The following is a 21,492-nucleotide window of genomic DNA, read 5'->3' on the forward strand; positions in this document are numbered from 1 at the left end:
TGACTTCAAAATTAACACTGGTCTGTAGTGCATGTTCATACCTCAATACCATAAATAAAAACATATGAGATTTTTCACTCCAGCAGTATATAATGAGTTTGGAAATTGTAGAGAAATGTTAACTAATGCACTACAATTTAATTACATCCATTAGATTTTAGACGACTAAAATGAGTTTTAGTCGACTAAAATGTACTGGAGACTTTAGTCGACTAAATCTAAAAACATACAAACAATTGCAGAAGACTAAAATGGGACTAAAACTAAAATGCCATCTTAGTTCTAAGACTAAAACTAAATCGAAATTCGCTGCCAAAATTAACACTGGTGTGTTCTAGGAATACATACTTTTGCTTGTAGGCGCGCCGCCACCGGCCCGATTATTCACAGCGGAAGCCGATCAGCGGGTACGGCAAACTCGATGTCCAACAGCAGCCGCTGATTGTTCACGACACAGGCAGAACAGCAGTCTGCCTACATAAACAAGGCCGAATGCCGTTAGCTCAGCGGTGAAGTCACTGATCCTGTGCACCGATCCAAAAAAAAAAAAAAAAAGAAGACGGGGACACTCGAAACGCGTCAGTTGCTTTTGAACTACACATCCCACCATTGTAACTGGCCAGCTGATCTTGCTGGATGATGCAATTGATGGACTGTACATTACATGCTTGACTTTATACTCGTTTGTGAGTACACAATTTTTATCCTTTATACATTAAAGTGTTGCAAGGCTTGTGCGCCCTCTGTCTTTTTTCCTTTTTAGAATTTCTTCTGGGTTCCCCCTGACCTGTTATGAGTGGCAGCACAGCTGACGTGGTGGTTGGACTAGTGAAGATTGTCTTCTACCATTCTTTCCAATCTACCGCACGGCTATCTCTTGAGCTCAGGAGTTTGACTTTTCTGTACTAATCTTTTGATCGCCCCTGATGTTAATCTCTTTCCAGCCAGTGTCATTAGTACAGTGACAGTGCATATTCTTTTAGCACGGATTGTTGCATTCGTGTCACTGGTCCCAAAAAGTGTCCATTAGTGTCCCGATTGTCCGACGCAATATTTTACAGTCCTGCTGATCGCTGCCATTACTAGTTAAAAAAAAAAAAAAAAAAAAAAATTCCATAAAAATATCCCAAAGTTTGCAGACGCTATAACTTTTGCGCAAACCAATATACGCTTATTGGGATTTTTTTTTCTACCAAAAATATGTAGCAGAATATATATTGGCCTAAATTGAAGAAATTAGATTTTTTTACTGGATATGTTTTATAGCAGAAAGTAAAAAATAGTTTCTCAAAATTGTCAGTCATTCTTTGTTTATAGCGCAAAAATTAAAAACTGCAGTGCTGATCAAATACCACCAAAAGAAATTTTTTTTTTTTTCTCCACGAATAGAAAAGGAAGAAGATACATTTTATTTGGGTACAGCGTCGCACGACCGTGCAATTGTCAGTTAAAGCAACGCAATGATGTATCGCAAAAAATGGCCTGGTCATGAGGGGGGGGGGGGAGTAAATCTTCCAGGAGGTCAAGTGGTTAAAGTGGGGAAAAAATAAATAAATATCTTAATAAAAAATTATTATATTTTTTTAATCATATTATATAAATTGCGATTCAAGTCATAATTGAATATTAAAAATGATCTTTTCTTTTCAATCTGCAGCTCTAAGTTTCTGTAAAATGCAATATGGCTACCTGGAGGTGATCTGTACAAAGAATGTGAACAGAACGTCTCCCAGAAACATTTCCTGCTTGTGCGATTGGCTCATTGATTTTCCCCAGAAGTCTACACTAAGATACAAGTCAGATATCAGGCATCCCCTGCAACAAAACGGTCATTTTTGGTGAGATACTGCCAATAGCAACACGTCTAAAAGGGATGCAGTCCCTGCCAATTTCCTCATTAGAGCCCTGCAGGTGCAGCAGCTGATAATTATGAAAACCACACCCATTAGATTAATTTTCCACATGAACAAAAGACAAACACACAGGAATTTCTTCCGAGCAAAAAGGTGGGACTCTGCAACAAAGTTTGTTTAAATCCTTGTAATGTACACTGATCACCCAGAGGGGGAAGGTTATTTTCTCAAGAGTAGAGTTACACTTTAAGAACTGAAGAAGAACTGGTAAACCTAATTAAACAGAGGTTACTTGCAATGTTTTTAAAGAGACAAAACATAGGGAAAGGTGCATGGATTGCAGAAATGCGTTTACTAGCAAACCATTTTTGGGTAATGTCTGCACAACTCAGAGGCTCAAGGAATTTTCCCCCGCCCGATTCCGCGACTTACATTGCACCAAGGAATCATTGAGGTATGGTCTGCAATAATGGTCAATGATCAGGCTTGAGCAAGTGATTATGTATATTTAGCGATCAACTACAGGCAATATTAGCGGTCACAACTAAACCTTAACTTTAGTATTGTCTATAAATGTCCAGACGTTTAATATAAGCCATCCACAATTTAGCCCCCAGCTACATCACTAGCCTAGTCTCTAAATACCAACCTCTTTCTCTTCGTTCCCCTGAAGACCTCCTGTGCTCTAGCTCCTTCATCACCTTCTCCCATACTCTCCTCCAGGACTTCTCCAAAGCCTCTCCAATCCTATGGAATGCCCTACCCCAATCTGTCCGCTTATCTCCTACTCTATTAGCTTTTAGACGATCCCTGAAAACCCTTCTCTTTAGAGAAGCCTACCCTACCCACACCTAACAACTGCATTTTCATTTTCTCCATCAGCTCACCCCCCAGTTATTACCTTTTGTTTCCACTTGACCCTCCCCTTCTAGATTGTAAGCTCTAACGAGCAGGACCCTCTGATCCCTTCTGTATTGATTTGTATTGTAAGTGTACTGTCTGCCCTCATGTTGTAAAGCGCTGCGCAAACTGTTGGCGCTATATAAATCCTGTATGATAATAATATGATCCCTCCATACATTGGTGCTCACCTTGTACAGGGCTGGTGTAGCTGGCCTTGGAGTCAGAGGGTGCAGGCGGTGACTGCCAGATGCTGCTCTTCTTGTGGGGTGATGCCAGTATAGTGGATGGTGCCCTCTTCCCTTCTCTTTCTCTCTTTTCCCAGTATAACGACTTTATCTCCCTGCCTGGTTGGATAGGAAACAGTCACTTCCTGTACAATTTCAGCCCGCAGCAACAGAAATTCTTACAGAATGCGGCTTAGTAGACATGTAGAAGAAATGACCAGTAAGCCAATTCTATCCATAACATACCAAGTGGTACAGATGCACAAAATCATCTACTAGATTATAGTCAAAGGATGTGAATTTGGCTTATGAGAGTTCAAAGGTTGAACTCAGGGAAAGAAGGGAGGAAAACACTGAAGAAATGACACTTTGCTACAATGTAAAGTAGTGAGTGTACAGCTTGTATAACAATGTAAATTTGCTGTCCCCTCAAAATAACTCAACACACAGCCATTAATGTCTAAACCGCTGGGAACAAAAGTGAGTACACCCCTAAGTGAAAATGTCCAAATTGGGCCCAATTAGCCATTTTCCCTCCACGGTGTCATGTGACTCAGTGTTACACGGTCTCAGGTGTGAATGGGGAGCAATTTGGCCATTTTAACTTAGGGGTGTACTCACTTTTGTTGCCAGCAGGTTTAGACATTAATGGCTGTGTTTTGAGTTATTTTGAGGGGACAGCAAATTTACACTGTTATACAAGCTGTACACTCACTTCTCACGCCTTTAAGTCTCCTGTAAACCAGAAGTGATGTCATGACAAATCCTTTCTGGGTTACTAGATCAGATTACAGCTTTGTTCAGGTCTCCAGCCAGCCAGTCACTCGGGCCTCCCGGTGGGACAGGAGAGCCCGGTCGAGCCACGGAGGGCAGACTTAGTATATCCCGCTGCTTGGGAGAACAGCCGAGCGGCTTCTTAGCCGCATCGGTTGTTTATTCCAAGAAAGGCGACCGGGGTTAAAACGTCCATGGGCCAGGTACACGTGAATTTATCACATGCACTGGTGGACCGAAAATTTAGCGGTGGCGGGCTGTAGGTTGCCAACCCCTGGTTTAAAGCAACCTGTCAAAAAAAAAAAAAAAAAAAAAGCACAAAAATAAAAAAATACATTTAATTTGTAAATAAACTTTCAATGCTTTGTACCATTGCTGACAGCTGAAGAGTGAACAAAACAGTTGCGTTCAGTATCAGTTATTATCGGCGAGTACTAGCAAAAAAGCAAATCGTTAGTCCTTGTAAAAATACTTATAAATATGGTATTGGTGCATCCCTAAATCTAAAATATACAAACACCATTGCGTTTCGGGCATTAAGCACTTTGCCCGAAACTGTTGCATTTTGGAACACAATATGACTTAACTTTTGTACATTTTTTGGACTGGCAAGTAACTTCAGACAGGAGGATTATTTACACCAACATCACTTGGGGTTCTGCACCTCAGCAGTGGCAGCCCGTCCATAGGGTGCGCGCATGGGCACTGCCCCCCCTCCAGGCAGTCAGAAAAAAAAAAAAAAAAAAAAATTTAAAATGGCTCTTTAAAAAATAAATACAAAAAAAAAAGGCCCTTAAAGTGGTGTTCCAAAAAAACAAAAACAAAAAAAACAGCATGAATGTTCCTAAAAAAAATAAAAAAAAAAAAAATAAATAAAAAAAAACATTTGGAAATTTTTTTTTTTACTCACCTCTAAATGGCTGTTGCTAGGGGGTCCCTCGTAGTCTGCCTCCTTCAGTGCCTGGGCTGGTGACATCACTTCCCCTCGGCGCAGGAAGAGCTCAGCTCTGCCCCCTCCCTCTTGTCAATCATCTGGGACACATTACAGGTCCCAGATGACTGAGCGGCCAATCACGGTGCGCAGCGCTGCTCGCGCATGCGCAGTGGGTGCCCAGCTGCGAAGCCACAGCCGGCACCCACAGTTGCAATGCCGGCGCCGCCGAACAGAGGGGGAGACGAGCGGAGCCTCTATCCCCTGCATCGCTGGACCGTGGGACAGGTAAGTGTCCGATTATTAAAAGTCAGCAGCTGCAGTATTTGTAGCTGCTGACTTTTAATTTTGTTTTTAAAATGGGAACTCCTCTTTAAGTGCACTGTGTTCGGACGCGGGACACAGTGCACTATGGGAAGCACCACGTCTACGAGATTGCAGACGCAGTGCTTAATTTGCGGGCTTTTGTTCGGCCTTGCGGCGCTTTCCGAGGCGCCGAGTAGCTTCCGCCCGGTGCTTGTATCCATTACTACGGCTGGGCGGTTTGATTGACATCTGAGTTAGTCACTTCCTGTTTTCTCTCTCCCATTGCACCCGAGAGAGAGAAAACCGGAAGTATGAGGAGCGGACTCCTCCATCGCCGCTGTCAGTGGAAGGAGACACCGCAGGAGAGGACAACACAGCAAGGCAAGTACGAGAAGGGGGGGGGGGTTGATGGGACACAGGCTGCATTTAACGGGACACAGGCTGCATGTAAGGAGGGACTCCGCTGGGGGCACCTGATGGCATCTGGTGCCAGGCGACACGCTCAGGGCTCCCACTGATTCTGCATTATGGCAAGTTGAATGATTTAATTTTATTATATTACAATGTAATAGAAATAATGCGCTTCAAACATCCTGACACCATAACAACCATGGCGCCGGGATGATTGAAGTGCTAACACCAGGTGTTTGGAGTATCTTTATCTACTGATTGTTAAACTTTCTAGAATACACATATTTCTATTGTTGTGTAGGATCTGGGCCTGCTGTCCCTCCATCCCTTATTCATCTCAGACGCTAACCACACCACCCTAGAGCCACGCCCACTATTTCGCTGAAACCACACCTATTTCACCAAGTGGGAGGGGTCAAAAAGGGCGGGGTCTGGCACCCCCCCCCATCCTAAAGCTTCAGCCGCCACTGCCTCTCAGACTGTATAGACAGGGATAATCAACCCTTTTTGCAAGTAGGTTGATGGTGTTGCAAATTCTGTAGCCAGTTTGCTTTGGGTGATTTTGAAACCTGTGTGGCACAAGGGAGACTCTTCTTGCAGATTAGTGGGCACCATGGATTTAAATATACATACATTTACAGTGCATATGGAAAGTATTCACAGCGCTTCACTTTTTCCACATTTTGCTGTTATGTTGCAGCCTTATTGTAACATAACAAAAATGGATTAAATTAATTATTTCCCTCAAAAATTCTACAAACAATACCCCATAATGACAAAGGTGAAAGAAGTTTGAACGCTACCAATTTATTAAAAATAAAAAACGAAAAAACGTCCATGTACATGTAGCCATGGTGTTAGCACTACTGACAAACAATCCGCCAAATCACCCCACTGCCAGACTTCATGCATCCATTCCAAAGACAATGAACAGTCTTTTGCAAGCTTTGTCTTTGTTGTTTTATTGGGGGGTACAACTTGGATAGGGATATGGGATGCCCATGGAATTAATCATTGCTATCAAATTTAAAGAATTCAATACACTTTGAACAAAGTTAGAGCCTGAAGATTGAATGTGCATGTTTGACCAAGTATAAATCTTCTGCTGTATCTCCATGCAGACTGTTACTCCCTTTGCATCTCAATGCAGACTACTGTTCTCCATCCGTCACCGTGTGAGGGACAGAAACATCACTTTTGACCGTGTAAAAGCAATGGTCTCAGATCTCTTCATCTACTGCCCAAAACTTGCTTCCTCCTGCACAGACTTGTAGTTGCTAATTGAAGTAGGACACATCCTCTTCTATTGGGTAGTATGAACGCACGCTGAATAAGCCCCTCTACTGGCTCTGGTGACTCGCTGCTAACTAGGCCTGCAGAACCTCTCCCCGGATGCCAAGTAGGTTAAAAGTCTGTCTTCTAGGAAATGTACTACTGCTCCCAGCCAGCCCAACTTGCAAACCATGCGCCATCCAGCCACACTGATTTGACACAGATCCCCAGTCTCTTCTCTGATCCAGGACTCCTCACCATCCATGTGCATGTTAAAGACTCTGCTAATGACCGTGTAGAAGCAAAGTTCCCTCAGATTCCCTGGCACCTCCAGCCATCCACTGTGGTAACACTCACCGACCTTCCAGCCCCGAGTCCTTGATGAGGAACTTGTCTGGACCATGCGTTCCGACAGCTTCTCCTGCCCCTCTGCTCCAGGAGTTCCCTGCCACCGACCGTGTGGTGACAGAGACATTGCCAATAATCGTGTAGAGGCAATGTTCCTTCATAGCTCTCCCCGGGCCTCCTCCTGCGATCGGTACACCTCCCCAGATGGGGGTGTCCTCCTGCAGTTGTCTAGCACTCCATTTCTCACTTCACTCAGCCGACTTCTCCCCAGCATGTGACCTCAGCTCATATAGGAGGCCCGCCCCCTGCCAACACCAGATAGGGATTGGTCAGGGCTCCCACATGAGTTGCCTGCCACTCCAGCTCTCGGCTCAGCCTCCTCTTCCAGAACATTCTCCCTGGAAGCAGGGGAGCCGCCTCAGAACTGGAGCACAGGTGATCACACCTACTGCTACTCTGACCACTCCCAGCCCCCAGACCAAAACAGACAGGTCTAGCTTGCAGCATAAGCCTGCCTAAATTTGCCTGTGCTGAACAAACGCTAGTAATACAACCCTTACTAGCACCTACCTACTGGTAGAGTGTGCTACATACACAAGTATTCACAGCCTTTGCAATGACACTCAAAATAGAGCACAGGTGCATCCTGTTTCCACTGATCATCCTACAATTTGATTGGAGTCCACCTGTGGTAAACTCAGTTGATTGGACAGGATTTGGAAAGGCACACACACCTTTTCTATACAAGGTCCTGCAGTTAACAGTGCAAGTCAGAGCACAAACCAAGCCATGAAGTCCAAGGAATTGTCTGCAGACCTCCGAGACAGGATTGAATGGAGGCACAGATCTGAGGAAGGGTACAGAAAATTTTCTGCAGCAATGAGCACAGTGGCCGCCATCATCCATAAATGTAAGGAGTTTGGAACCACCATGACTCTTTCTAGAGCGGGCTGTCTGGCCAAAACAGTGCGATCGGGGGAGAAGGGCCTTAGTCAGGGAGGTGACCAAGAACCCAATGGTCACTCTGACAGAGCTTCAGCATTTCTCTGAGGAGAGAGCAGAAACTTCCTTAAGAAAAATCATCTCTGCAGCACTCCACCAATCAGGCCTGTATGGTAGAGTGGGCAGACGGAAGGAAGGCACATCACAGGCCACCCGGAGTTTGCCAAAAGGCACCTGAAGGACTCAGACCACGAGAAACAAAATTCTCTAGTCTGATGAAACAAAGATTGAAACCCTTTGGCTTTAATGGCAAGCGTCATGTCTGGAGGAAAGCCGGCACCTCACATCACCTGGCCAATACCATCCCTACAGTGAAGCATGGTGGTGGCAGCATCACGCTGTGAGGATGTTTTTCAGTGGCAGGAACTGGGAGACTAGTCAGGATCGAGGGAAAGATGAATGCAGCAATGTACAGAGACATCCTTGATGAAAACCTGCTCTAGACCCCAAGACTGGGGTGAAGGTTCATCTTCCACCAGAACAACGACCCTAAGCACACAACCAAAATAACAAAGGAGTGGCTATGGGTGTGGCTATGGGACAACTCTGTGAATGTCCTTGAGTAACCCAGCCAGAGGCCAGACTTGAACCAGATTGAACATCTCTAGTGAGAGCAAAAAAAAATATGACTGTACACCGACCTGATGAAGCTTGAGAAGTCCTGCAAAGAAGAATGGGAGAAACTGCACAAAAATAGGTGTGCCAAGCTTGTAGCATCATACTCAAAAAGGCTTCAGGCTGTAACTGGTGCCAAAGGTGCTTCAACCAAGAATTGAGCAAAGGCTGTGAATACTTATGTACATGGGATTTTTATTACCAATAAATTTGTAAAGATTTCAAAACAAACTTCTTTCACGCTGTCATTATGGAGTATGGTTTGTAGAATTTTGAGGAAAATAAGGAATTTAATCAATCAATTTTGGAATAAGGCTGTAAAACACAAAAAGCGAAGTGCTGTGAATACTTTCCAGATGCACTGTGTATATATATATATATATATATATATATATATATATATATATATATATATATATATATATATATGTGTGTGTGTGTGTGTGTGTGTGTGTGTGTGTGTGTGTGTGTGTGTGTGTGTGTGTGTGTGTGTGTGTGTGTGTGTGTGTGTGTGTGTGTGTGTGTGTGTGTGTGTGTGTGTATGTATGTATGTATGTATGTATATATATATATATATATATATATATATATATATATATATATATATATATATATATATATATATATATATATATATATATATATATATATATATATATATATATATATATATATATACATACATACATACATACATACATACATACATACATACATACATACATACACACACACACACACACACACACAAGTCCCACGCACTAGCAACTGGACAGTTGCTCCTGGAGGAACAGCTGACTGGCCAGGTCAGAAAACCCGTCTTAGTTGCTATATTCCTTGTTATGGTGCTGTGGCACTGCCTGAGCTACCGCAATCCTCCAGACCACAGGTACATAGTCATACATATTCATTCTGGCCTTCAGGTAATGGACATGGACTAAACTACACACCTTTATGTACCATGCATTACTCTGTGACACCATGCTGAAGTACAAATAAAATGAAGGAGAAGCTCTTACCTGTAGCTGATGAGGCTTTAACCCCTTCAGTCTTCGGGGACTGGTGGTTACAGTCAGGTGAATCAAACTCCAGCAATGCAGGAAGCCGTCCTTCCCTGACCGGTCTCTTGTTGGCTGAAAAGAAAGTTCAGAGGTCAGGTCATGGACCTTCCAGAAATACTGAAGCATTCATCTCTGGCTGTAATAGTCAGGGATCACTGGACACATTTGAAATTATTTTGCTCGCAGTCAAACCTTTCCATTACCTGTGGGCAGATATTCCTGTGTAATGAGTGCAGAGGAGGGAGCACGCCTGCCTTAACACAAATTATAGAGTAAAGAATCTGTAACATGAGCAACGAGGTGAGGTCATGGAATGTATAGAGGAACGCGTTCCACACAGGGGTATAATAATAAGAGTGTTATTCTGTACCGAGTACATCTAATAATAATAAATAATAATAATAATACCCACAGGTAGTCTTGGTTTACACCGATGTGGAGCTTTGCACTGACGACTTTATTGCGGCTTGCAACTTCATTTAACAGAAATCTATGCAAGTCGCAATTAAATCATCACAAAGTAGTGCAGGGACCATTTTCATAACCTCTGTGAAATGACTCGCGGTGATAGGGACGGTTTCGTTACTGAAAATGGGCTGTGGCTTGTCATGCCCTTTTGGGGAAAAAAAAAAAAAATCACCCACGCAGTTTTAATAAAAGATCAGTTTTTTTTTTGTTTTTAACCAACACATGTGTTTGAGGGCCCATTCACACATGGTGCAGTGACTGCTATTTTTCAGCACTCAAAAGAATGCCATTCATCACTAGGGCACATAGAAAACAATGGTCCTCCACGTACGCTATTAGCACTGCAATGCAGCCCAGCGAGCTGTGATAAAATACAGACCTGCTGCGTTCTATCACAGTGCACAGGAAGGCACTACACTGCTGTGCGGTGACATGCATGAACTATCTCACAAAAGTGAGTACACACCTCACATTTTTGTAGAAATTTTCTTATATCTTTTCATGTGACAACACTGAAGAAATGACACTTTGCTACAATGTAAAGTAGTGAGTGTACAGCTTGTATAACAGTGTAAATTTACTGTCCACTCAAAATAACTCAACACACAGCCATTAATGTCTAAACCGCTGGCAACAAAAAGGGGAGTACACCTCCTAAGTGAAAATGTCCAAATTAGGCCCAATTAGCCATTTTCCCTCCAAGGTTTCATGCGACTTGTTAGGGTTACAAGGTCTAAAAGGTGTGAACGGGGATCAGGTGTGTTAAATTTGGTGTTATTGCTCTCACTCTCTCATACTGGTCACTGGAAATTCAACATGGCACCTCATGGCAAAGAACTCTGAGGACCTGAAAAAAAGAATTGATGCTCTAAATAAATATGGCCTAGGCCAGTGATTTCAAACTTTGGCACCCCAGATGTTTTTGAACTTCATTTCCCATGATGCTCCACTACACTGCAGAGCGCCAGAGCATCATGGGAAATGTTGTTCCAAAAACGTCTGTGGTGCCAAGGTTCACCATTGCTGGCCTAGGCTATAAGATGATTGTCAAGACCCCGAAATTGAGCTGCAGCACAGTGGCCAAGACCATACAGTGGTTTAACAGCACAGGTTCCGCTCAGAACAGGCCTCGCCATGGTTGACCAAAGAAATTGAGTGCACATGCTCAGTGTCATTTCCAGAGGTTGTCTTTGGGAAATAGACGTTTGAGTGCTGCTAGCATTGCTGCAGAGGTTGAAGGGATGGGTCAGCCTGTCAGTGCTCAGACCATACGCCGCACACTGCATCAAATTGGTCTGCATGGCTGTCCTCCCAGAAGGAAGCTTCTTCTAAAGATGCACAAGAAAAGCCCGCAAACAGTTAGCTGAAGACAAGCAGGCTAAGGACATGGATTACTGGAACCATGTCCTGTGGTCTGATGAGACCAAGATAAACTTATTTGGTTCAGATGGTGTCAAGCGTGTGTGGTGGCAACCAGGTGAAGGAGTACAAAGACAAGTGTGTCTTGCCTACAGTCAAGCGTGGTGGTGGGAGTATCATGGTTTGGGGTTGCATGAGTGCTGCCGGCACTGGGGAGCTACAGTTCATTGAGGGAACCATGAATGGCAACATGTACTATGACATACTGAAGCAGAGCATGATCCCCTCCCTTCCGAGACTGGGCCACAGGGCAGTATTCCAACATAATGACCCCAAACACACCTCCAAAACGACCACTGCCTTGCTAAAGAAGCTGAGGGTAAAGGTGATGGACTGGCCAAGCATGTCTCCTGACCTAAACCCTATTGAACACCTGTGGGGCATCCTCAAATGGAAGGTGGAGGAGCGCAAGGTCTCTAACATACTCCAGCTCCGTGATGTCTTCATGGAGGAGTAGAAGAGGACTCCAGTGGCAACCTGTGAAGCTCTGGTGAACTCCATGCCCAAGAGGGTTAAGGCAATGCTGGAAAATAATGGTGGCCACACAAAATATTGACACTTTGGGCCCAATTTGGACATTTTCACTTAGGGGTGTACTCACTTTTGTTGCCAGCGGTTTAGACATTAATGGCTGTGTGTTGAGTTATTTTGAGGGGACAGCAAATTTACATTGCTACAATGTAAAGTCAGTGACCACCTTGTATAACAAAGTGTCATTTCTTCAGTGTTGTCACATGAAAAGATATAATAAAATATTTACAAAAATGTGATGGGTGTACTCGAGAGACTAGAAAAAAAAAAAAAAAAATCTGATCACTTATTGCTGTCAGAAGCAGGAGCGGATTCAGAGTCTTGTCTCGGGAGGGGCACTGTCAGAAATACGTTTTTTTTTGTGGGCAATTTATCGGGGAAATGGCTGATGTTGGCGCTTCATTCATCACGGCATCATGGTTGTTATGGTGTCATGATGATTGAAGTGCATTATTTCTATGATTACATTGTAATATCAAAATGAAATGGTTCAACTCATCATAATGCAGAATCAGTGGGAGCCCCGAGTGTGTCACTTACCACCATCGCCTGCCACACCTTGAGGATTGTCACTTGCCACGTCACCTGCCACAATTTGCGGATAGTCACCTGCCTGCTAAGGTGGCGTTTTGCTTGTTTCTTGCCGTTTCCCAGACTCATAATGTAATCTCTGCTGCCCACGCTGCCTGCACAGTGAGGGCGGAAGTTACTGAAGGGATACAGGATGGAGAGAGATGATCTCATCTTTCTGCTCCCCCGCCCCCTAGCTAGCTGATTGGCCAGCTGTGCGCTCACGCCGAGCCACCCACACACTGACACTGCAGCCCAGCCCGCCCACAAACCGCGCCGACTGCCCGCAAACCACGCCACCCGGTTCGCCCGCGGAGCGGCCCGCTCTCTCATCTGCCAGGCCCGCAACAAATTTCTCAGGAGTGGCAATCCCCACCCCCAGATCGGCCCCTGGTCAGAAGGAATGTATACATCCCTTGTGACAGGTACTCTTTAGAACCCCAAATCCCTCCTTTGCACAAAAGCATTCAGAAAGCCAATTTTGGCTATTTTGAATACTGTCATTTTTTCTAAATGTGGCGCCTTTAAGTCTTCTGTAAACCGGAAGTGATGTCATGACAAATCGCTTCTGGGTTACTAGATCCGATTACAGCTTCGTTCGGGTCTCCAGCCAGCCACTCGTGCCTCCCGGTGGGATGGGAGAGCCCGGACGAGCTGCGGAAGGCAGACTTGGTATATCCCGCTGCTTCGAAAAACAGCCGAGCGGCTTCTTAGCTGCATCGGTTGTTTATTCCAAGAAAGACGACCGGGGTTAAAAATGTCCGTGGGCCAGGTACACGTTAATTTATAGATATAGATATAGATATAGAGAGAGGGAGAGAGATCTCACACTATTTTGCTGCTACACTGTGCAGTGATACCACAGCACCCCCTCTAGAATATTAACGTACAAAAGCTAGTTCAGCGCACAGTAAAACTGCTCCAGTAAACTTGCGGGCACTTTGACTACTCCAGCGTGCTCACTTGTACCACTGTCTGTACCAACTGGTAGCTAGATCATATACAGTGCAGAGTTGGCAGTGCCCACACATGTGCGCAGCCATTTAATCACTTGCTTACTGGGCACTTATACCCCCTTCCTGCCCAGGCCAATTCTCAGCACTGTCGCACTTTGAATGACAGTTGCACGGCCACGTAACACTGTTTTCACACAAACAGCTTTCTTTTGGTGGTATTTAATCACCACTGTTTAAAAAAAAAAAAAAAACCCTTTTCATAGTTTGGTATAAAAATTTTCACCTTCAGTGATGTGTGCTGATAAGGCTGCACTGATGGGCATTGATGAGGTGACACTGATGGGCAGCACTGATGATCAGTGCTGAGGTCTCTAACACAAGCTGGTTATCAGCTATCTCTCTCCCACACTGTCAGAAGGAGTAAAGAAAAGTGGATAACAGGCTTGTGTTTACTTCTGTGATCAGCTGTCATTGGACACAGCTGATCATGTGGTAAAGGGCCGCTGTGATTGGCCCTTTGCCCCGATCTGTGATCACAGAGCGCGGTACGCAGGCAGCGAGATCACAGGACGCCTTCCTGACAAACTGTAGCTGTCTTTCGGCTATAGCGCAGGCAGGAAGTGGTTAAAATGAAAAGATTACCAAATGCAGACATGGGAGAAAAAAAAAAAAAAAAAAAAAAAGTATACCTAAACCCAAGAACAAAATGTTCTATATTGCAACTCCCAAGTCCTTAGATGTGGTGGCTGCATTAGTTTTCACTTTTCAGGCTAAGTACATTTCCAACAAATACAGCTGAACTGAAAGCAAAAGCACTAATCTTTATTCAACAAGCCACTAATCTCCCCATTTACCATGTAAAGGAGGTAAACAAAGCCAGACATGTTTGGCAGTCTAGCCTAGTGACAAGCATGGCTTGCTCCATAGATACATGGATGTGTAGCACCCTCCTAGTTTAGAATAGGCTGCTAGGTAAACTAAAATTCAGTTAGCTCCTATATAAACAGCGGAGCATGGGGCTGATTTTTTGGGGCTGTTCAGTGTCTCATAGGCCGCTGTCGCGCTACTCCCAGTCTTCTAGAAGTACTGTGGGAGGGAGCGCAGGACAGGCAGCCTGAATATTAATGGAACTCTAGCCAATCCTAGGGGAGGTGTGCCCAGAATGTGGAGGGAGAGCCCATAAATATTCTGAGGCCTGGCAGCCAAGGTGCAGAGTTCGTGAGTCCAGTCCTGCAGAAAGAGAGCCCACATTTAGGGGGCTTTGCCCCTGGAGCAGAGACAGTGAAGAAGCCAGGAAGAGGAGTCTTTGAAGACATTGAGGCTTAGCTGGGGGGCTACCAAAAGAACTGTATCCAGAGACTGAGCAGAGCCAGAAGGGAGTTGGTGGGAGGAAGCCCAACCATTCTGGGACTGAGCGAGTAACTGATCCTGCTATACAGAGGAGAAGTGATTATCCAAGTTACTGTTCCAATAAAGCCACAAAAAAGAAGCACTGATCTTTGAGCCAAAGGAAAAAAGATAAATAATGCTGCGTTTGGGGGAAACCGACCCAAAATTCCCAGCAACTCCTGCAGGGGGAGTGCTCATAGGTGTGCGCTACCTACTGCATTAGGGTGTGCCCACTAAAGCCTAAAGCCGCTGCGAATGGCGGGTGTGGCCAAATTACATTTACAGTGGGAGGGGCTTAAAACAAAAGCCTTCCTATACCCATAAAATATGCTAAGTGGTCCTCCCTTACCAAAGGGTGCTTTCACACGGATATGGTGTGGTTTTCCCACACCATGGGTGCACTGCAGTGTACCTGTGGTTTGCCATAGACTTCTATTATGACTCATGGTTTTGGTGCCCTTTCTGAAAGTACATTAAAACCGTGGGACAGAATAGAAGTCTATAGAAGCAAAGCTAACCTACATGAAAACTGTGGGAACACTGTGCTGCACCCATGATGTGGGAAAACCACACTGCATTAGTCTGAAAGACAAGCTGACCGTTAATTACTGATCTCTGTTAATTACTAGTGACCCTGGAACTCTGCTTCACTTAATACCAACCTCTGCATATGGCGGCCCGTCCATAGGGGGTGCTCGGGTGCCGCCCCCCCCAATCTGTAACTTTAAGAGTGACCGGGAGCCGGACATGCGGTTGCCTATGGGAAGCTTCCCAGCCTGCAATCGGCTGATTGAAACCGATTTGCCAACGTTTAGGAAATGTCCAGGGCGCAAGAGATGCACCCGCAAACACTCTCCCATTCTCCAAGCTCCAGTTATTTGCCATTGCAGCATGCAGCTCCCGTTCTTGTATTTTAATGGCCGAGGATGGTGGGCGGTGCTTTTCGTGGCACTTGTGGGGGGGGGTAATTGTGCAGACTGGGGGGAGGGGGATTGTGTAAACTGAGGGGAGATTGGGCAGACGGGTGTGGGGGGTGTAATTGTGCAAACTGGTGGGGGGGGGATTGGGCTGTGAGCAGGGTGTCCCGTGATCCATCTGACAGGCAGGGGGGTGGGTAGTATTGCTGTGAGTGGAGTGTCGGGGGGGGGAGGGGGGGGGGGGCGCATTGTCATGCTGTCAGTGTGTCCATATCTGTGGTGCTGATCTATATACTCTGTTCTGTGATTCTGGGGCTGTATTATCCTAACACTATGGGTGGAAGCAAGTGTAATACAGGAGACAGAGTGGGTGGATTCTATAAGGGGTGGGGCTTATGGGACGTGGGAGGGGTCAAAAAAGGCAGCTACAGAGGAAATGCTGTTTATGCCAGGGAGTGGGCGGGTGCTAAAGGATGGCATGGTGGGCAGGGGCGGAGCTAAGATTGGCTTGTAGCCCTGCCCCCACGTCTGTTTTTAGCACCCGCCCCCACGTCGGCATTTAGTACCTGCCCCCTCCTGTACAAAGCCAATCACTCACTCAATCATAGCCCTGCCTCCCTACGCACGCCTATGGTAGTGCTAAAGAGGAGTTAGTATAGCGCCCCCCCCCCCCCCCCCAATGCATCTACTGGACTTTTGGCCTGGCCCCGAGAAAAAAAAACAAACACAAAAGAAAACAAAACACAAAACAAAACAAAAAACAAACAAGGTTTTAATGTTCTCCATTGATTAATAAACAAAGACATTTCACATAAAATGCAATCTTTTACACAGTTCTGGGCTCACCATTAGAAGAATTAGTGAGGATAGGCACAGGGGACTCCACACGGCGTACACATAGTCCTCCTCCACTGTGCGGGCTGAGCTCAAACAGGACCGTGAGGTATCTATCGGATGTCTTTACCACTCGGAGGTTAGGCGATTTCTCTCCTGTCACCTTTGCATCAACTGCTAAAAAAAAAAAAAAAAAATAACATTCCAGCAAGGTTTATGGATTTAGTTCCTGTATTTATACAGTGGCAGCATATCACAACACACCATACAGAGTACATAGAACTACTCACATCAGTCTTGGACCCCTGACAGAGCTCAGAGTGTGCGCATGTGATATGGATCTTGTCGAGACCAGTTTAGTCACATACCAGTTCACTCAAAGAAATATGGAGAGCACGCACGTTTCATGCAAACCAGGACCCAGAGATACAAGAATGCTCCAACCACTTTGCAAAATGCTGCACTACCTATGAACTAGGTATTAAAGTATTACTAAACCCAGGACCCTGCATTCGCTATATCTGATCTCCCACAGTACACAGAACATGAAGATGTCATTATTTTAGTAACTATAAACTGCTAAATACATTTTCTCATCAGTATATAGCAGTCTTGTCTTCTAGCAGAGTCTGGTTAAAGCTTGTAGGAGGAGTTTTCATTCTCCTCAGATTGTCCTATGAGGCTGCAGGACCCCTGACCCTCTGTCTGGACAGTGCTGATTGCATGTGATCAGCGCACAGCCACTCTCCCACGAGAAACAAAACAAAAAACACACACAAAACACACACACACAAAAAAAACAGCATGTGCAGAGTGCCCCCAAGGCTCTGTTATATTACCAGATAGATTGGGGACTGTGGAACAAGGGGAGGATCAGAGAAGACAGGATCAAATAGCCTCTTTACACAATACAGAGGATTAACCCCTTTGGTTCCACAGCAAGTTTAACAAGCATGCTTTACTGCATATACAGACTGATTTCACGGTTGTGGGTTTAGTAACACTTTAAGTGTAGTTAAATTCCCCATGTTGTTGGTTTGCCTTACCTTGTAATGATGGGCCCATGTGTGTCTGCAGTATCATAGCTGATCAATTCCCCATGTATTGCTGCAGCTAGCCTGTCCCCATTTACTAAACTGACAGGACAACATCTGGTTCCAGGTCATACTGGGGTGGATTTACAAAAAATTTAGAGTGATAAATCTGGCACGGCCCTTCATAGAAACCAATCAGTGTCTAGGTTTTTTTTTTTTTGTCAAAGCTTAATTGAAAAAGCTGAAGTTAGAAGCCGATTGACTACCATGCACAGCTGCACCCGATTTTGCACTCCAAACTTATAGTAAATCAACCCCGCTGTGTCCAGTGCATGACTCGTCATTTCTTCTGTGTTGCATTGCATGGTGAGCTCTCGGTTAATTTTTCTGCCAGTTTGTGTCTCTGTCATATCAAATTACCATTTAGCTCTCACCTGCAGAGCCCTAGCCTGTAAAAAAGGTAAAAAGGATAAAGCCCCAAAATGGAACAAACGTGTGGTCAGTAGAGGCGCCCATTGAATAAAAAGATGCTTCCAAGTGTACTCTTCAGGAAGGGTGGTGTAGTTTACTGTACAGTACACATTTTAATGGAATTTGGGCAAAGAGAATCCTGTTTTTGGAGCCTCATCCTTTTTACCATTGCTCACTGGATTCAATCACAACCTAGATCAGTGCAAGAATTTCTGGAAGACCCAGATGAGCACAGAGTGTGAGACACACACACACACACACACACACACACACACACACACGTGTAATTCTCCACATGTGCTATAATAGGTTGCTTGACCCTAGAACAAAGTATATAGCAACCTTATGAAAGGGAGAACACACTTGACAGACTGTTTGCCTAAAATCCGACCGTTAGTACGCTCTTTCAGACAATTGTTGTCCAACTTTCAGTCAACAAAATGTTGGTTTAGCAGGCTAGTAAAATTTTCGGCAGACAACAGTCTGTCAGATTTTTATACACAAGTCCATCACGCAAAAGTCCAAAGTACAAACACGCATGCTCGGAATCAATGCTCACCAAACACAACATTAGCAGAAGGTGCCCAAAGGGTGGCACTAAAGAGCTGAAATCCCATGTAGTACATCACTACATTTGTGTTTGTTGGCCGACAATTGTGTGCCGTTAGTATGCAAGACAAGATCCTGGCACATGCCCTTCGGACAAAAGTCTGACACTTTGTCTGCCGAAAAGCAGATCGTGTGTATGAGACTTTAGAAGGATCTCTTTCGTGGTTTTTTACCCCCCCTTCTCCTCTTCTCACCTGGAGAACCACTGACTCAGAGACCCAGGGATTGTGGGATATATAGTTTCTTCAAAGGAAAGGTCAGTTCTCACACTATAGACAGAGGTCATGCATTACCTTATGCAGTTCCATGTTGCATGGTTCATGTTTAACCCTTTCCCGCCGAGCGTACGCAGATGTGCATACTCGGCTTTCCAGGGTTATACCGGGATGATGCCTGCAGCTGCAGGCTGCAGGCATCATAAAAGCTGCTCGGCTGTTATACCGGAGGAGCGGGAAGGGACGTCCACCCCTCCTGCCGCCGCTCTTACCGGGCCTCCCGTTCGATAGGGAGGCCCGGGGACCAATCGACTGCCTCCGGCGGCAGGCTGGAACAAAGCTGTGGGTGGCTTCGTTCCAGCCTCCTAATCGTAAACACGGAAGCGACGTCATGACGTCACTTCCCGTTTACTCGGCTGCCAATGGCGCCGGTTTTAAAAAAAATACACAGTATTCAGAATCGCCGTTTTCGGTGATCTGAACACTTTGAAGTGCAAAGGAGGGATCGGGGGTCTTTCAGACCCCCGATCCCTCCATAAAGAGTACCTGTCACCACCTATTACTGTCACAAGGGATGTTTACATTTCTTGTGACAGCAATAAAAGTCAATTTTTTTTTTCTTTTTTGAAAACACAATGAATATAAAAAATAAATAAATACATTTTAAAGCGCCCCCGTCCCCGCGAGCTCACGCAGCAAAGAAAACGCATACGGAAGTCGTGCCCGCATATGTAAACGGTGTTCAAATCACACATGTGAGGTATCGCCGCAATCGTCAGAGCGAGAGCAATAATTCTAGCACTAGACCTCCTCTGTAACTCTAACCTGGTAACTGTAAAAAAAATTTAAAGCATCGCCTATGGAAATTCTTAGGTACCGTAGTTTGTCGCCATTCCACGAGTGCGTGCAATTATAAAAGCGTGACATGTTTGACATCTATTTACTCTGCGTAACATCATCTTTCACATTATACAAAAAAATTGGGATAACTTTACCGTTTGTTTTTTTAAAATTCATCAAAGTGTCCTTTTCCCAAAAATTTGCGTTTAAAACACAGCTGCACAAATACCGTGTGACATAAAATATTGCAGCAATCGCCATTTTATTCTCTAGATTCTCTCCTAAAAAATATATATATAATGTTTTGGGTTCTAAGTAATTTTCTAGCAAAAAATATGGATTTTAACTTGTAAATACCAAAATTTCAAAAATAGGCTTAGTCATGAAAGGGTTAAACACAAACAGAGCTTCTAACTAGAAGAGCAGCTATACTCAACTCTCTAGTTCCCATTGCCTCCTATATTCTGTCTGTTAAAGGGCAAGTTCATCTTTGTACACTTTTTTCAAAAATTTCAGCTCCCCTATGCACCAATATAGCATTCACGTACTTTTTAAAACCTAGTCACTTACTTTTCTTGTCCAATTCCACATGTAGCGCCCTCTACCTTTAGGTAGGTGCTTTATTGTATATTTTGCTAGTGTAGAATATAGTGACAGGTAAATTTAGCCAGGCCTGTGTTCTTTACTGGGCTTGGATGTTAATTCAGGGTTGGAAGTATCAGAATAGAAGGGGGGTGTGGCCTCCTACACATGGGCTCAGGGAGACCTTCTCTGCTTAGCAGTGGATTCTGCTAGAAAGAGGATGGGCCGAGACCTGAGTGGCAGGAAACCCATGTGAGAGGATTGATGAATGGTTAATTTCTATGGTCAGAGGGCGGTCTCTCATAAAAGGGGAGGGTCACATGCTCTGGGAGGAGTCGGAGGAGCAGTTTGAGTCGGGAGTTGGAGTCCACAAGGGAGGCCCAGTGGCCTGGGAGTTCAGAGATCCCTGGTGCCGGAGAAGAATCCAGGGGGGCCAAGTGCCTAGGCCCTGGGGAAGAAGTCAGCATGTAGTCGCTGAGAGGATACCGGGCGTTCCCAGGTGGGAATATGCCGGTCAGAGAAGGAGGAAGTAGGAGCAAAACGGAGGAAGAAGAACTTGGTGATCGACTTTCTGCAATTAGAACATGGACTGTTGATTGGGAGAGAGCAAAGGGAGTGCAAACCCAGAGGGGCTAAAAGGAAGGATTTTTTTTTATACTGTGCATTCAAGGAACACAGTATCAAGCACTTTTAGAGGCTGAAGGGTGTTGGTATGCGGGTCATGGAGAAGGCGGTGCAGGTCTTTGACCTTAATGAATTAATACCCCAAAAAGGGTGTTGTTATGCGGGTCATGAAGAAGACTGTGCAGGTATTTGACCTTAACCACTTCAGCCCCGGAAGAATTTACCCCCTTCCTGACCAGAAGGTTTTTTGCGATTCGGCACTGCGTCTCTTTAACTGACAATAGCGCGGTCGTGCAACGTGGCTCCCAAACAAAATTGACGTCCTTTTTTTTT

General features: G+C 44.8%; 1 protein-coding gene across 3 annotated transcripts in view; it reads right to left on the minus strand.

Annotated features, from left to right (window-relative positions):
• LOC141114197 (myosin light chain kinase, smooth muscle-like) overlaps window positions 1-21,492 on the minus strand; it is a 141,440-nt gene that overhangs the window by 82,022 nt on the left and 37,926 nt on the right. For 2 of the 3 annotated variants that reach the window (XM_073607738.1, XM_073607736.1), the window contains exons 3-5: window positions 16,797-16,961; window positions 9,659-9,772; window positions 2,945-3,100 (exon numbers count right to left, since the gene is read on the minus strand). In XM_073607738.1, coding sequence (XP_073463839.1) covers window positions 2,945-3,100; window positions 9,659-9,772; window positions 16,797-16,961 — 435 coding nt within the window. The remainder of the gene's footprint in view (window positions 1-2,944; window positions 3,101-9,658; window positions 9,773-16,796; window positions 16,962-21,492) is intronic. The other variant, XM_073607737.1, reaches the window with a different exon arrangement.

The sequence above is a fragment of the Aquarana catesbeiana genome, linkage group LG12, assembly GCF_042186555.1.
Source record: "Aquarana catesbeiana isolate 2022-GZ linkage group LG12, ASM4218655v1, whole genome shotgun sequence".
In the NCBI taxonomy this organism is placed as follows: Eukaryota; Metazoa; Chordata; class Amphibia; order Anura; family Ranidae; genus Aquarana; species Aquarana catesbeiana.